Genomic DNA, 17,600 nt, shown 5'->3' on the forward strand with positions numbered 1-17,600 from the left:
AAGTACGAGGCAGTTTTAGTTGTAGTATAGGCAGGATTGGTAACCGTTTTGAGTTGTTTCGGGAAGTCAATTATATCGATAAATATTTTAAGACAAAAACTGTTACAGAACAATATTTCGAAAAACTTTTCTTTGAAACGATTATGTTTTATGATTAATGACGATTAGTATGGGCTAGTGATTTTCGTAAATGAGTCTGTAGCAGCTAAAATAACACTTGTTACATTTTTTTTATCGTCCTTCGATTACACCTTGCCAACCAGCGCTGTGATTACGATTTTCTTTTCAATAATTTTACAATTCAACCTATAGAGTCGTCATACTGAAAGCAAAATTAAAGTAAAAAAATAATTTTTATCAAAATTTTTGTATTTTTCACAAAATTTGAGTAAAACGTGATTGAAGAATTGTATTTATAAAACTACCGTTGTAAAGATTTCAGTGAACTTAAGTGTGGAAAAGAGTCATCCGCGGCGGTTATGACTTTTAGAATGCACATGCTTTGAAACGAATTTTAGTCGAAAAACGAAAATATTGGCTTCTTTATCCGCATTGAAAGTTTTTGCGTTGGGACAAAACTGAAGGGTGTTAGCACGCCAGTTTTCCACTGAAAGTACCCGCGCTCAAAAATAGTTCGACCCATTGTAATTTAAGAAAATTGTATATAGTAAAAATTAGTTTCGAAACGAAAAAGAGGTCGACTTTTTTTTCGAGGTTTTTACAACTTAATAAACAATTGTGGAAAATTTCAAAGATGCATGAATTTTTTCCGTTTCGATATTTAGTTTCATTGTACTATATTTTTAATTAAAAATTATAACTTTAATGTTAATATTATAATAAAATGATTTAGCTAATAATGTTATTTTGTAATTATTGTTATAGCACCACATATTGGGCACTTGTATAGCGCTGTGATAGCTGATACAATACAACGATGGCAACATATAATTGAACCAAACCAGGACATTGTATTTAGTACGGGTACAGATGAACATGGTATTAAAATACAAAATGCAGCCTTACAAAATAATGTATTACCAAAGAACTATTGTGAAAATATTTCATCACAGTATAAAGCACTTTTTAATCAATGTCAAATTGGTTATACTGATTTTATTCGTACTAGTTCGAATATTGCACACTTCAATGCTGTACAACATTTTTGGGTAAGCATGAAAATTTAAAATTTTTCATAAGGTCGTTCTTTCCTACAATCCAAAATAAGTTTTCAATTATCTAACTAAGTTTTTTTGCTGCTTACGGTAGTGTGCACTACTACAATCTAATACGATAAAATCAAATACAATACAATTAATATACATTAAACGGCGAATAATTTAATTTTTAATGATTCTTAATATACGATTCTTACAAAATTTAGTTTTTTGTCAAAACGGTAACTCTCCTTCACTGGAAAAAATTAAAGAGATTGCCATGTTCACACGCTTCTCCTATAATCCGTTAGCATTAAAATGCAATTTTTAATTGCAATTATCTCATATTAGTCGCGGTAAATTGTCTTTTCATTTTTCATCAACAGCGAAGATTTTTCTGAAGAACATTTTGGTGGCAGTTTGAAAAAGTTTAACAGAAACCCATTTTCCTAGTCATGTTAGTACTATAAATACAATGTATGTGCAGATTTGATCGCCTGTAGATCGAAAACTACTCGTTAAAAAGTTTTGATGGCCGTGAGAGTTTTTGATCAGAACGATCTCAACAACATTTTGGGAGTGGTTTGAAAAAAGTTTACAGAAAGCCATTTTCCTTCTCATATACTAAAACTATAACATATTCGTAGCTTTGATCGTCCGTAGCTCGAAGAATATTCGTTAAAAATTTTCGTGGCCGTCAGATCTTTTGATCAGACTGATCCCAAGAATATTTTAGAGTAGGTTAAAAAAAGTTCCGCGGGGTCCTTTGCATTGATAAAAATAACTTAAATCAACATCATCAATAATTTTTACATCTTACTATCCGTTATCCGTTTGCTTTGTTGGACTATTCCAACTTTATAATTAAATACCACCAGTGGTGTGCTGCGAGATTTTTAGCAAGGGGCTCGTTAATTTTTTTTTCAATAGGGAATATTCATGTTTTTTTTAAATTATATTTTTAATTCATTGTTTACACCGTTATAACAAAGTAAAAATATAAATACTGTTTAAAAATGCTGTATTTTAGTGTAAAAAAATATTTAAAATACATTATAATTTTGAGATATTTAAACGCAGTTTTTTGGCGCTCTCTGTTGATGACGTATAAGTACGTGATTTGTCAATTTTTGACAGTTCAATGTATAATTTACACTTTAAAAGAATGAATTTACAACACAGAATTTACACTCGTTATTATCGTAGACTAGTATAATTTAATGAAATACCAAATAATATGTAAGTAATTAATATCATTCAGTATGTCAACAAATTTGACAAGCCCGTACTTTGATGTCACGTCTGTATAAAAATTTGAATTTCCGTTTTAGAAATTTTAAATACCCCCACTGAATTTGTATTTTTATTAATTAATTTTAAGTAATTAAAAAGATATTAAATACTAAAATAATGGTTTAGTTGAAACGTTCAGTCATTAAAGTTACGGAAGAAAAATATTTGAACCAAATTTAAATTTCATGAATATTCCGTATTAAATGGGTCTAAAATAATATTAATTCTACGGTATTTATAAGTTGAACTAAGTAAAACATTTAAAAAATACAAAATAATTGAAAATCTCACTGATAGCCATGATTTCACCGCCGAGCTTTATAAATATCCTTCTAATTCTAAGTGCTCTGCCATTGAATAAATTTATTAATTAATTTGGTTAATTATCTCGGAAATTAGGCCTCAAATCGAAATTTGGTAAAGAGCTTTTTCGTTCCTTTTTATAATTAGGAAGTGAAGAGTTCTGCAGTCAATTATAGAACACCTTGTATTTATATGTACATTTGATTATAATATTCTGATCATATTACAAGATTTATCTGGGGGAGCTTCTATCTTATCGCTGATGAAATTGAATAAATACTCTTTATATATAACTAACTGAATTCACTTAATTTATGTCAAATACAATTTCATTCACCATCATCGTCAACTAACAATATAAAATCTACAAATAAATAAATTGCCTAATATCAATTTAAAAAAAAGTAAATGACATTTCCTTTTCGGAATTTATATCAAATACAAAAAAAAATATTTCACCTGATTTTCAAGATGGCGACGACGATGTTTTTACAGAGTGGTCTAAGTTATAACAGCAAGCCATCACATGGTAGATCATGTCAAAATAATGAATTTGTTAAGACTCAAATAGCCAAGAATGCGTCCTTGTCTCAGAATGTTGGAATTTTAGAAAAGAAACTATATTATTGTGAATATTGTCAAACAGCTGCATAGAAAAATTGAAAATTAGGAATCAATACCCCAATTATGCATTGCATGACGTCATTGTATTTGCAATAAGGTCAGTGGTACTAAGGATTTTTTCTGAACACAAGGTGATGTGTAGCACACCTAGATCTAAATCTAATCCTAAATAAGTATTATTGGCAAAAATAGATATTTTTGTCATAAAACTAAAAATTGAAAATCGTCAGGACATCATTGCTTTCTTAATATATTTTTTTAACTGTTTTTTACATTATGGGGGGGGGGGTTAAAATAGGGCTTTCGCCCCCCAAATGTGCATTTTCATCTTCATTTATTATTTTTAACACGTTTCGGGAATTCGTTGGCATAAAAGTCGAATTTTCCAAAAAGGGATTAGAAAAGGTCACAGACTAATTTAAGAACCTTTTTCTAGATGCAATTACGAATAAAATCAAATGTTAAACATCAAAATCGGTTCATTATCAAAAAAAATTAGTTAGTCGACCCTCATTTTACCTTTTTTTCTTGTACTCCTACTATATAAGCACACATTGTTAGGCTCCGAACGACAATCATCCTCAAAATTGTCGGTTCAACACTTCATTAATATTTTATTAGCGTTAATATTATTACTCAATTTTTAATAATTTACATTTTAGTATCGAACAATTTTTAATTTTGCTTTCGAACATAAAAGTCTTATACTTATAGAAAAAATTCACAAAAAATAAATTTTCTGGTATTTTTATAATTTCAAATTTGCTGTTTCCTTCTTTTTCTAAATTCCACTTTTCTATTACTCAATTTAGGCGAAAATTTAAAAGATCCATTTGTCATAGAAATCCAGCGTCTGCAAAATTTGATTGATCATTTGATCGAGATTTATTGCATGAAAAAAACTTGCAGACACATCAGAATCAAATACAAAAACTAAAATATATTATAAAATTTTTTATTTTTATTTTCGAGGAGGAAACAATTAAGTTTTGTTTACAATTTAAATTACAATATAGAAACAACTAAAAAAAAAAACAATAGAAATAAAATAAAATTGGTTGAAAAAGACAAAGAAACTAATTTTAAAATAATCTTTTGAATGCATCGATCCCTTTGATCTATTATGTATTTCAAGTATTGTGAAACTAATTATTTCGTCTCGACACATTCAAAGCTATAAAACATAAATCTAAAATTTAAGACATTTATTTTAAATTCTAAATAATAATTAAACAAATTTAAACCCTCGATCAGTTTTCTTTTCACAGAATCAGACATATCATTGTTCTTGCTTGTTCTCTACCATTTTATCCGAAGTGAAAGCGTTTATTTGAAATGTTAAACGTTTAAAATGCTTCTCGGATGTGAATATAAAAACAAAAATCTCAAATTTCTAGGGTTTTCACTAAAATCATTATCGCAACTTTCACTAAAATCATTATCCCAACTCCCATTCAATTACAAAACTCATACATGAAATAATTATTCCTAAACACCATAACAGGAATACACTTTGTAGATCGTGAACAGATAATGAAGTGAATTTTTCATATGAATTAGTATTTGTATTTCTTTGAATTTTTAAATGTTTTTGTAAGGTATAATTTAAATGTTCTAAGTTTACCTAAAAATACAAATTTATTAATAGTTTTTCAGAAATTTTTATCTAAAATTTCAAAATTTGATATCTGGAAATCATGAGCATACTGCATACGGGTTCGTCGTTCGAATTAAATATTATTCAATAATATTAAATATTATTCAAGACCCGATAGCTTCTTAAGGTTGTTGTCTTCCTACGAAATTGTAAAAAAGGTTTGGAATTATAAGCACGGTAAGAGTATATAAGCTTGTGATGGAATGTTTATAATTTTTATCTATAGTGTACCACTCGAATTCTCTTAATACAGCTATCTCTCTTCAATCACAATACTCTTACTATAGTCGTTTCTGTTGAACTATAAAATGTTTTAATTTTGCATTAGTATATCTCAACAATAAAACAGTCAATAATTTTAGTTTCCTCTTTTTAACTCAGAACAAATACATCAATGTTCAGTTAGTTTTTTGCAAATTTCTGACAGTTAATTTTTTTTTATAGAAATAAAAATCTTGTAAAAAGCTCTACGCTCTCCATGTTACTGATCCGAGCTTTAATCAAGTTTATCTGTAGTTAGAAACTGTCAATAGATTTAAAATTTGTATGATGATTGTATTCTAATATCCTTAAAAAGTTTAAAAAAAGTTAGAATTTTCTGACACTATGTCTATATTGAGACAACAACCTTAATCGCCAGACATGTCATGCCAGGAATGTAAATAGTCAAGGAAGCGATGAAAAAAATGATCGAAGATTTGAGGTAATTTGGGTTAGCGCGCATTCGATTAAATAGTCCTAAAAGAAAATAATCTTGAATGTCAACTATCCAGTTCGGTAGGAGGTGACTATGGCAGAGTTATGAAAGGGTTAAAATAAATCTATCCATCAAAATCCATTTTACAGCATTTAAAATATTATTGTATATAAAAATGTAAGCGCCACTCTATTTATATAAACAATTTGAAGAATTACTGTGTATTGGACACACTTATTGGGTGCCCACAAGTTTTGTTATTTGAGGGTTAAAAACCCTGCACTTACCCCGGGGGAAAAACTATCTGAAAATAAGGATTCTATTCTAGTGTTTTTTGAATATCAGATGAACAGACCTACAGTCTCTACAGACAAAAATTCTTAAAAACCTGGGTTTTAAGTTATAGAGACTCCACAATGGAATGAATGAAAAAGTTCCATCACTTGATTTATTCACAAGAAGAAGTCTATCCATAAATCTGATGGTTGAAAATTTCATATTCATTAATGGAGTCAATGTGCAGATAGATCTCGTTGGATCTTTTAAACTAGCATAAAAGTCTTCAAGTGAGTTTTGTCCTTGGGTACATATTGCGCCAGATTTAAGCCCTCGAATCCATGTTTTATTGCCTAAGTTTAAACTTTGCCCCTTATCCCAAACCTGATAAGGGGTTTTTATACTTTATCCATGCGGATATTTTTGATCTACTCATCAAAGCGATAACTATTTTTTCATAAAGAAAGGACAGGACCTTTTAGTAATTACCTACTTTTTGTTGAATATGAAGTAGAACTCCTGATTCACGCAGTCTATAAACAATTTTATTAAATTCTTTGATCAATGGTGAGCTTTTTTGAAAAACAGTATGAATACGTTCTGAATATATAGGTTCGTCCATTAATTGTGATTTGAAGATAAGATTCTTCGGTATATACTCAGGAATTGCGAACACACCTGTCAAGTTAAAACAAAAATCACTTTTGTTTATTTTCTATTTTAGTATTTAATTAATAGGTATTAAATTGAAATCTATAAGATATACGTTTATTTAATGGTACATATTTAAGGTATGATTCCTATGCTGCGTCAGATGCACGCCTCTGACGCTGTGCGTCTGGTGCAGTATACTGCTCTTATGAAATCTAATAGACAAAGAAACAAAGCACAAAAAATTATCACAGTTCGAAAAATTTGAGCAGGAAGTTGGATTTGAATGCGTTTTTTGGCATTCGATTCGTTAGAGCGTCAGGATATTTTGTGACCTAGTCTAATTTATGAGAAATAAAAAAAAATTATAATTGCATTTTAAATTGATCGTTAATATTAAATTCACAATTCGGGTAATAGTGATGAAAATGATTTCAAACTTGTTACACGGTGGTTTTTGGGGTCGCTGAAAATTGAATAAATATTCCCTATTGTGCACGGGATTGTTCTTAGCAAGTTAAAAGATTGATGAGAAATTTCTTTGTGCCGCCACGAACAATACCTACCCCCATTTGTCTCCTCCATAAGATACGCAAAACTTTTGGGAGGCAAACTCCTCAATTCATCATCATCGTAAATTTTAAACGTTTTTAATAACTCGTAATCTTGAGGCTAAAAAATCAAAGATTTGTTAATTTATGAAATATGTGATTATAAGTTTATGTCCTGTTATTATTACATTATTTGAATTCGAAATTATAAAAACCCACGACTGGTCATTGGCTCCCCAGTTCATCTTACTGTCAATTAAATCTTGCCGTGTTTGTATTGCCTTGTCATACACTGGTGATGTTAAAAATGCCGATAAACCACTTACATACGCAGAACTTAGAATTAATGCTTGAAATAAAAGTAATGATAACAAGATGCGTAGCGATAATTTTTTAAACTGATTTAATATTGAATTTGGCAATGCTTGTTGCAAAAGTAAACGATAAATAATGAAAAATGATTTTGAAAGTTGACTAAATATTTTATTCTGAGAATCATGTTTGTTTATAAGTTTCAATGCTTGATGATGTTGATAGTAATTAAGAATTATTGTCAAAAGAAACATTGACAAAAGTAAGGACAACCATAATGAGGACGAAAACGAGTATAAAACCAATCCAAGTTTGTCTCCACGTCTGAAACAATATTTTTATTAAATTACTATTTGCTAAAGTTTTAAGTAGATACGTGGGGTTCTGTTGACTTCGTGCAGTCTTTCTTATATCCTGATCATAATATCATTCAAATTAAGATGAGCATTTCTGTGGGCCGTATAACAATAAATTTTTATTTTGGGTCCTGAAAGTGGTATATTTTAACAAAATGCTGATCATAATATATTTGTATCCGTACCCACGGATATCCGCCATAAATAAAAACCCGTACCCGTTTTTGTACGGGATTTGTCACGGATCTTTTGTATGATTATTTTTAGATTTTATAGCAAAGAGGGGAAGTTAAAAACTAAATTAACAAAAACATATATAGGTTCAGTGACTTTGAAAACGCCTCTTATTTTGTTAAATCGTTATAAATTTTTAATTCCAAACTAAAATAAATCACGTTTTTTCAAGATTGCAAAATCTTAAGCTTTTGTAAAATATGTGGAAAATTCACAAAATCTCACAAAAGTGGGATAGTTTGACCAAATTCAATTAAATAATTTTATACTTTTTTTTAAATCCTTCCATTATTAAGTTGAATTTACTATTATCTACTGATTATCATTGGCTAATGGTTATCGAATAGTCAGTGAATGGAGAAATTTTTCAATTTTTGCCATACCCGTATCTCCCAAATAAGGCCTCAGATCCAAATTTGGTAAAGAGTTTTTTTTGTTGCTCTTGATGACCTTATTTTGGTAAGCTAGATTTCTGCAGTCAATAACAGAACACGATGATCAAGGTATATTGAGTTTAGTCCCAAGTGTGTAACGTTTAAAAATATTGATTTTACGAACAAAATTTTGGTATAGGTGTTCATAAAATCACCTAATTAGTCCATTTCCGGTTGTCTGTCTGTAAATACGATAACTCAAAAACGAAAAGAGAAACGTAAATATTTTTATTTCCAAAATAAATTATCGTTGCACAAATTTTACACGAAGTCTACAGAAATTGTTAATAAATATTAATATTAAATAAATATGTTCTCCGAGACTATATCTTTAAAATATCATAAATAAAATAAAATAATTACCCAGGTGAAGGCACTAGACAGGTAATTCGATCATGTACAGTATTAATAGAGAATTGTAAATATTCCTCGATCACTAGCCATGATAATAAACCAGCTGTTTAGAAAAATATCAAAAATTAAATTTTTGTTTAATTTGAAATATAGTTTATTACCAAGACAAATGTCCTGTCGATTTTCCACCATATTACCAAGTACTCCAGTTCCAGAACGGTTTGGGTATATATCACCCCAAAAGTCGGGCACAATTGTAAAATTTAATGTGATGTTATATCTGTTTGCGTATTCACGAAGGATTCGTATTTCGATACCATCTATAATAGAGTTTGGTTCTTGATTCGGATACACAGTTACATCTTCTGTTGAAATAACAATTGATTCACAAGAATAGTACTCTATCAAATTTTCAAAAAGTTGTTGAAGCAAAGAATGAAAGTGATCTCAAATCTTTGTATGATCTTGGAGTGATATAATTTTGTTGTTTGCACTCTCAAAAATCATACGTTTGAGTACGGCGCGAGTAATATTCGGCTTAAAATTTTTAACTTATGTTTTTAATTTCAATTTTTAAAGTAAGAAAGAATATTTTCCGATATCTGGCTTAGATTTCGAAATATTGTAGATTGAATTGTTTTCGGTTAAATTATTCAGTCTTTGGTATTTCGAAATCAAGCCAAGTATCGAAAAATTTTATCCTTATTATTCGTCTAAATTCATTAATTTACAACAAAATTGATCATAAAAGTTTAAATTTCATTAAAAATATTGCAGCCCTTAATGTACCCGACTCGTACTTCTCTTAGCTATGAAATTAAAAATAATAAGTCTATGGTTTATATGGTTTGCGTTGCATAGAAATGTGTAGAATTGTAATTTTCAGGTTGCAAAGCAAACCAAAAAGATTGAGACCACTACTACATTTACTACAATAAGTTACTCAGGAAAATCATTGAAAATCGGAAGAACTAGGGTGATTATAAATCTTTTTAATTGTTATTTTGGTCGACAAAATGTCTAGAACAAGTGAAAATAGAAAAACAGATTCTTTCACGATTTCAGACACTTCAGAAAATTTATGAGTAATTTATGAGTACTTTAGTTATGGCAAAGTTATTATCGTCGCCAAGAATTGGAATTGTTATAATTAATGACATCAATGTTTAAACTAATTTTTCCATGTTTTTTAAATATGCCACTGAACTATTTTGTACTAGACATCTTAATGAACCAAATGAAGTATTCCAGAAAAAAATTAAACTAGAATTACTCTAGTTGTTTCGATACTTTTTAGACTTTCATTTTCCTAGATAAGTTGCCTACGAATATATATTTGATAGTAAAGTAGAAATGAGCTTTCCCAGAAAATTTTATTTTTTTAATTTTAATACGTCCACAGCATAAAAGAATATGATATTTAATTTATGCATATGATATTATTTATGATTTGTAAACACACCTGTTGAATGCAATTTTCTTCTTAAGAATAATTCACAAAGCTAAATTTTTTTTATGAAACATGAAACATGGTCAAAAATAATAAAAGGTAAGTTTTTATACCATGTATACATGTAATATATATCAAGGTATACTAAGTTTAGTACCAAGTTTGTAACGCTTAAAAATATTGATGCTACGAACAAAATTTTTGTATTGGTGTTCATAAAATCACCTAATTAGTCCATTTCCGTTTGTCTGTCTGTCCTCGATAATCGATAACTCAAAAGATATCAAGCTGAAATTTTTATAGCGTGCTCAGGACGTAAAAAGTGAAATTGAGTTCGTAAATGAACAACATAGGTCAATTAGGTCTTCTTGTAAACCGTTAGAGATAGAACAAAAGTTTAATTGTTCCTTATAAAAATATAAACTTTTTTTAAAAACATTTTTTCGTAAACATCACTGTTTACCTGTGAGGTCGCAAATTAGGCTCAAATTGAACAGTATGTATTATAAGGGAATATCAGTTATGTATGTGTGACATGTATATATGTGTAATGTGACAGTGTCATTAACACTTTCTATACATGGTATTTCAACAATTAACGCAGTCAATTGTTTCTCACTTGTTTTTTATGAATTTATTATCACATTATAGATCATATAAATTTCGTATCACGTTATCCATATTCATTTTCCATTCCATTTTCGTTATATTTGAAGTGTTATAGTTATTTTTAGTTTTAAAATTATGTGTACCCAATTGACCTATTTTGCTCATTTACGAACTCGACCTCACTTTTTACTCCCTAAGTACGCTATAAAAATTTCAGCTTGATATTTCTTTTCGTTTTTGAGTTATCGTGTTGGCAGACAGATGGACAGACAACCGGAAATGGACTAATTAGGTGATTCTATGAACACCTAAACCAAAATTTTGTTCGTAGCATCAATATTTTTAAGCGTTACAAACTTGGGACTAAACTTAATATACTATGTATATTTCATATATACATGGTATAAAATTATACGATTGTGAAAAGAACACTGTTATACTTTTTATTTAAATATTTCTAACAAATTAAATTATAAAACAAAATTGGATGGATAAGCTCATTTTTACAATTTCATTCTAAAACATACTTTCAACAATTATATACGGCGAGAACGTTGTTATTAAAGATACATTCACAGGTGCTCTATTTAAATTTTTTGCTTTTAAGGGAAATAAATTATTATCGTACAAAAATGATTGATTCAATGTAAACCAATAATCTAATAAAATCGATTGCGGATCATCCATCTCTCGCGTAATTATTATATAAGTTTTGAAATCAATTAATGTAATTTCTTCGCCTTCAACTAAATTTAATCTACTGTCATCAGGAATTTTCTCGTTTTCAATTAATCTCAAACTATTGTTATCAGAAGTTAGATTTTTTGGATAAATAATTATAAAATCTGGTATATATTTGACTACTTTCGAGGTTAAAATATCATTTATAAACGCTGTATTGATATCGATAAAATCAAATATGAAAATAAATTTTCGATTTCCAATTTTTTGTGTTGAAAGTTGTACATTTAAGTCAAAACTTTTTAGAAAATCTTGAACATTAGAATTATAAACAATAAATGAATCACATCCACGATTGAGTGACATTAAAACCGCTTTATCAAATCGATGATAGTATTCAGATGTGTTATTTGTATTAGTTGGTGTTGATTTAATTGTAATAATAGGCACAATAAAATTAAAATTGAAATCACTATTTGAAATAAAAACTGTGCAATACGACTGGTTTAGTAAATAAATTTTTATTATTACGTTTAAAAGAATTTCTAAGCCGTACATTTTTAACTAACGTATTATTAAGTGTATCAATACCATATTTTACTAAAAAGTAATGATTTATGCGCATTAGTGTTTTCATTAACAATATTAGTACAAGAGCAATAGTAACAGAATGAATATACAGGGTGAACCATTTTAATCTATAATGGCTAATAGCTCTTTTTGTAGTTAACGATCACCATAAAAAAAACTTATACAAAAGTTGCATAGTTTGATGGGGGTAGGTGCATTATGTTCTGACATCAGATTGGACCTAGTTCTTCGGGTTTCTTTAATAGCCAATTTAGATTATAAACGATAAGAGATAGAATAACACCCAAAATTAGAACGTATTTTCTTTCGATTAAATGCAATAATGAAATATTTTGAAGTCGCATTTCCTCCGAAAGCTAACGATTTTCGAGAAAACTTTTCCAATAAAAAATGTTTTTTTTATGAAGATCAACTTTCTAATTTAAATATTTACTTTATCTTTTACCCTTTTGGATCTTAATTGGCTATTAAAGAAACGCGAAGAGCTAGGACCAATCTGATGTCAGAACATGATGTCGCCCATCAAACTCTGCAACTTTTCAAGGTACTTTTTGATTGGTTAACTACAAAACGAACTATTAGCCATTATATGTTAAATTGGTCTACCCTGTATATTATGTCTAAAGGTTTGGTAGGTAAAGTTCAGATGTTTCGCAACGGAAATGAAAATAGAAAGACCAACACTTAAAAGCAATAGTGATTTCAAATTTGCCGCCAAAGTTAGTCGAGTGAATTTGTTAAATTTTTGTATATTGGAAGGAGAAATTCTGTTATTTAAAAATGTTACAGTTAATAGTTTAACAAATATTGATATTTTTTTCAAGAAAATTGATTCTATTATCGAAACTGTATTGATAATAGTGAAACCAGGGCGCAACATTCCCTCGCACATCAGGGCAATCCAGAACAGATTTATATTGAAAACGCCTTAGACTCGTGAATAATCCTTATGTAAGAGTAATACTCTATAGTCTATACGAATAATACCTTTGATAGGTTGTAAAATAACATAATTAATATTATATATCGTTGAATCTTGTACTATGAAAAAATTACAAAAAATTGCCATGAAAATCTAAATAATTAATGTGTACATTAAAAAGCCTAATATATGTAATATATATTATGTAACGTATTCGTTTTTTCAATTTAGAACGTTTTGTTTAATAATCATTATTTATTACTTTATTTCATACTAGCACGATACCCGCCCGCGTCGCTAGAAAATTTATATTTTAAAAGTAAAGACCACCGCTTTATACCCTTCAATTTCTCTTGCCATCATTTATATGCCCCTTCCATAACACTAAAATCAATGCAATCTTTATAAATTATAGCCTATGTGTTATTCTGATATATGAGTTGTTTGAAAAAGTCGTTTTCGCATATTATTATAATATTTCATCCAAATCCATTCAATAATTTTTGCGTTAAAGCGTAATAAGCAAACAAAGTTACTTCCTTTTTATAGTATATATAAGGTTAGGGATTAAAAACTAATAAAAGCATTCATATCGTTGTGAATTGTATAATAAATAAATCTGGACTAGTTGGAAATTCGAGATCATGTAATTACAAAGGTAATATCTTTTATTGTTTTCCCGTGAGGGAGTAAATTAGGGCAAACTATAAAAGATAGAAAGTTGAAAATTTGTAGGTAGTTTCAACAAGCGATTCTTGTGAAATATTTTCTAACAAAATAAAAGTTTTCTAGAAAATACTTTGAAAGAATTTCGAAACTAGAAGAATTTGTTTTTTAAACTTCTCTAATTTACTAAAAATAATGCAAGCACTGATATTCAACATTGTCTATATAGGGTATTTCAACAATTAACTCAGTCAATTGTTTATTGTCAATTGTTCTTACAATAGTTGTGTTTTTAATAGTGCTCTTAGTACATTTTCCAAAATACATTCTATATAAAATAGAAATATACTTATTTAATGGTGAATAAGATTCAGTTAACGGGAAATTCACGATTCATTCCACCGTATAATTTGCAATTTTGTTGGAAACAGACATACTTTATGTCGTGTGTAGAAATATGTTTGAATGTACATAGAAGCTATTCGGTTCGCTGTATAGTTCTTCTGAGTATGTTCGTTTTAAATAATAGTAGTAGTAGTTTTATTTTCTCCATATTATACTTGCTTTTAGCTTGTCGCCCAAACCGGTTAAATGTGAATTTTCTGCTAATAATAGTTTTATGTATTATATGGGTTCAGTTTATAATTTGGTATTGCATCAATTCAGTTTATGGTTTGGTTTATTATTATAGTGGGGCAAATCTACGACATTTTGACAAACAATTCGAAAAATTTTGCGAGAAACCTAATTTTTTTTAAAAAAGGTTTGTTTGGTTGTTAAAAAAAACAGAGAAAAGGAGTTTTTTTTGGTTCCGGGACGCGGTTTTGGGACAATTTACCTTTTTTTTTTTTGGTGAAGTTTTCTTGAATAAAAAAAAGAATTGTTTGTTATGAATTTCTGCATCGACCTTGTCTGCTATCGAACCATGAACATAACATAACCTCAAAATTTCCCTCATATTTTCTCTGATAAATTTTCCAAAAAAAAAAAGGATTTGAGTTGAAATGATCATAAAAAATTGTGGTAAATTTTAACCCGATACATAATCTTAATTTTAAGAAAAACGAATTTTTCTGAAAAATTTCAACAGCTCATACAGTTCAGACAAATTATCGGATTTTAGCTTTTTTTTAGCCGTTTGCATTATCCAAAAGTATATATTCGTTTTTCTCAAAATTGAGGTTATGTATCTGGCAAAAATTTTCCACATTTTTTTATGATAATTTCAACAAAATCCTTCATTTTTCGAAATTTAGCAGGGAAAGTTGAAAATATGAGGTAATTGCGGTTTTCCTCAGATTTTGAGGTTATTTTGGGAACGCGAACATCAACGAACCAAGAACGGTTGTCGAATCTGATACTTCGTGGTATAAATTTTAATGATATCATCAAAACTTTTCGAACAAGAAATCACGCAGATTTTCTCATAGAATTTCAAAACGATTGTAAATGAGCAAAACACTAAGATAATCGTTTGAAATGTATCATGTATGTCCAGCTCGTGTTTACTTATACCTTAAAAGCTTAAGGGGCCTCCACCAAATGTTGACTCCTGGGTCTCCCAATTCTAAATCCGGTCTTAGCTGTTAAATACTTATTAATCATTTTATTGTTTGTTTTTCTGGTACGGAACTTTAACAAAACTACTTCAATGCCCCTCACTTATACATCCGCCTTCTAGTACAACATCTTTAGAATTATTCTGGCAGATATAACAACGTATAAATTCATTTTGGTTGGTACTGTTTGACTTTGACATTTACTACTGAAATGCTGTGACACCGAAGACAAAATGTAAACTATTTAGAACTTTGAATGACAGTTTTTTACTTTATCTATATTTTGGTTTTTATTTTGTATTATTTGGTTAATTAAAATAAGTGTTTTACTAGACAGAATGTGAAAAAGGGTTCATTCAATGCCAGATTTTGTGTTTATAGTTATAGAACTTTTTCTTTGCATAAATTTTTCTATTAATAATGTTTAGTTTTTGAAAGAGTTGACACTATGAAAATATTAAATTATATAAACTATTGATTCTATTTGAAATAAAGTTTCAAATTTACGCAAAAGATACTGGTCGTTACTGATCGCTAATTTAAAACAGTCACGAAATCAGGAATCTACCTAAAAAAATTTAAAAACAAGCCGTGAGTAGGGTCTGTTGCGAACCTTGAGATTCACACGAATAACTTCCCAACATAATCAATAGTTAAAAAAAAACTCGACCGAATAAAAACGACTCGACCGAATATTATGAAATTCTTTTCGGATCATATTGCCATTAATCATATTGCCACAACACTGCACAAACAACAGAAAGAATACAAGGAATTTCCCGACAAGTTTCGAACAAAAGTCAAGACTTTTTAGGATTTGTCCTGTATTCTATCAAGAGAGTTGCTGTGATTAAAGTCGTGTTGCAACCTATTTTATTACATTCCGTAGGTGAAAGACTTTTTAGCTAGTTAATTTAATAGGAGGTTTGCTCACCGGGGCCCCCTTAAGCAAGGGGCCTCGGTGCACGACAACGTCTAGCCCTTGGATTGCTACACCACTGGTCATTCTGATCCGTATGTAGTAAAATTTCGTTTCCAATTATGACGTATTTATTGGCGTATTTGAAATCTGCATAATATTTTGGAATTATAGTACAGTCTCACTAATCAGGCACCCTCTGACAATCGAATTTTATAATAAAAAATTACAAAAAAAATGATTTTCGTACCAGTGATCGATCATATTTATTATGAATTTTTCTATACAATCCAGCAATTCGAACATTCCAATAATCCGACACCCTCTGGTTTTTAATAGCGTCGGATTAGTGATATTGTATTGTATACACAATGAGCCCATAATGAAGCAAAATTAACTTCTTTTTGTCTGATATATGCAGATTTGATTCATAAAAGTTGGATTATAAAGAAAAATGGTGTATAACATGTCTCCAGCGTCGAATTTATGAAAATTTGATTTTCGTATTTCGTAAATTTTCATAAATTCGATAATTGAGCCACTCTAAATGCTAGACAGACCAAATCCATGAAATTTTGCTTTATTATGGGCGTATGATCTATTGGTTATATAAATTTGCGATGTAAAATCTTATTTGGAATTTTCCTTTAAATAAATAACAAGTTTCACCATCATTTTTCTATAAGAAGATTAACATAGGTATACTCATCTTAAGTATTAAAGAAACATTTTAGTAACAGAAAAATTTACAAAATTTTTAAATAGATGTATCTTTGCGAAAAATCTTCTAATTTGGAACCGCTATCGCTCGTTTGAGAACTTGTACTTTTAAGAAGGTATTTTAAGTTTTAGAATAATTTGAGACAAATTTCAGTACGATAATTATTTCATAAGACACAAGATTGTATATACAAAAGTGACAGTTTTGCTTGGAAAACGAATATAGCGGTTTAAAAAGATCGTGTGGATATTTTTTATAGCTCATTTTCAAGAAAATAAATAACTTTCAAGTGATCTTAGCAGATTTGTAATAAAATAATTTTTAAAATTTTGGAACGCTTCTTAATTTATGGAATTTAGTCATAATATTTCTCATCCTTTCTCTGTAAATGCGGTAAGAGATGATAAGATTTTTTGAGAAATAAAAATTTCAAAACTAGAATGTACAAGTTTTCAAATGAGAAAAATTTTGTGTTTTTAAATTTTCCTGTAATACTTTTCATGAGTATATTATATTTTTTAAATGAAATGAAAACTTTTCTTGAATACATTTTAATATGTTTACTGAATTTAATACAAAATTA

General features: G+C 28.9%; 1 protein-coding gene across 1 annotated transcript in view; it reads left to right on the forward strand.

Moving 5' to 3' along the window:
* Positions 1–17,600, forward strand: part of LOC123301211 (methionine--tRNA ligase, mitochondrial) — a gene marked incomplete at its 3' end in the record, with an annotated part of 158,096 nt that overhangs the window by 677 nt on the left and 139,819 nt on the right. The window contains exon 2 of the mRNA XM_044883949.1: positions 886–1,169. Within this exon, the coding sequence (XP_044739884.1) occupies positions 886–1,169 (284 nt within the window). The remainder of the gene's footprint in view (positions 1–885; positions 1,170–17,600) is intronic.

Source organism: Chrysoperla carnea, chromosome 1 (genome assembly GCF_905475395.1).
Source record: "Chrysoperla carnea chromosome 1, inChrCarn1.1, whole genome shotgun sequence".
NCBI lineage: Eukaryota > Metazoa > Arthropoda > Insecta > Neuroptera > Chrysopidae > Chrysoperla > Chrysoperla carnea.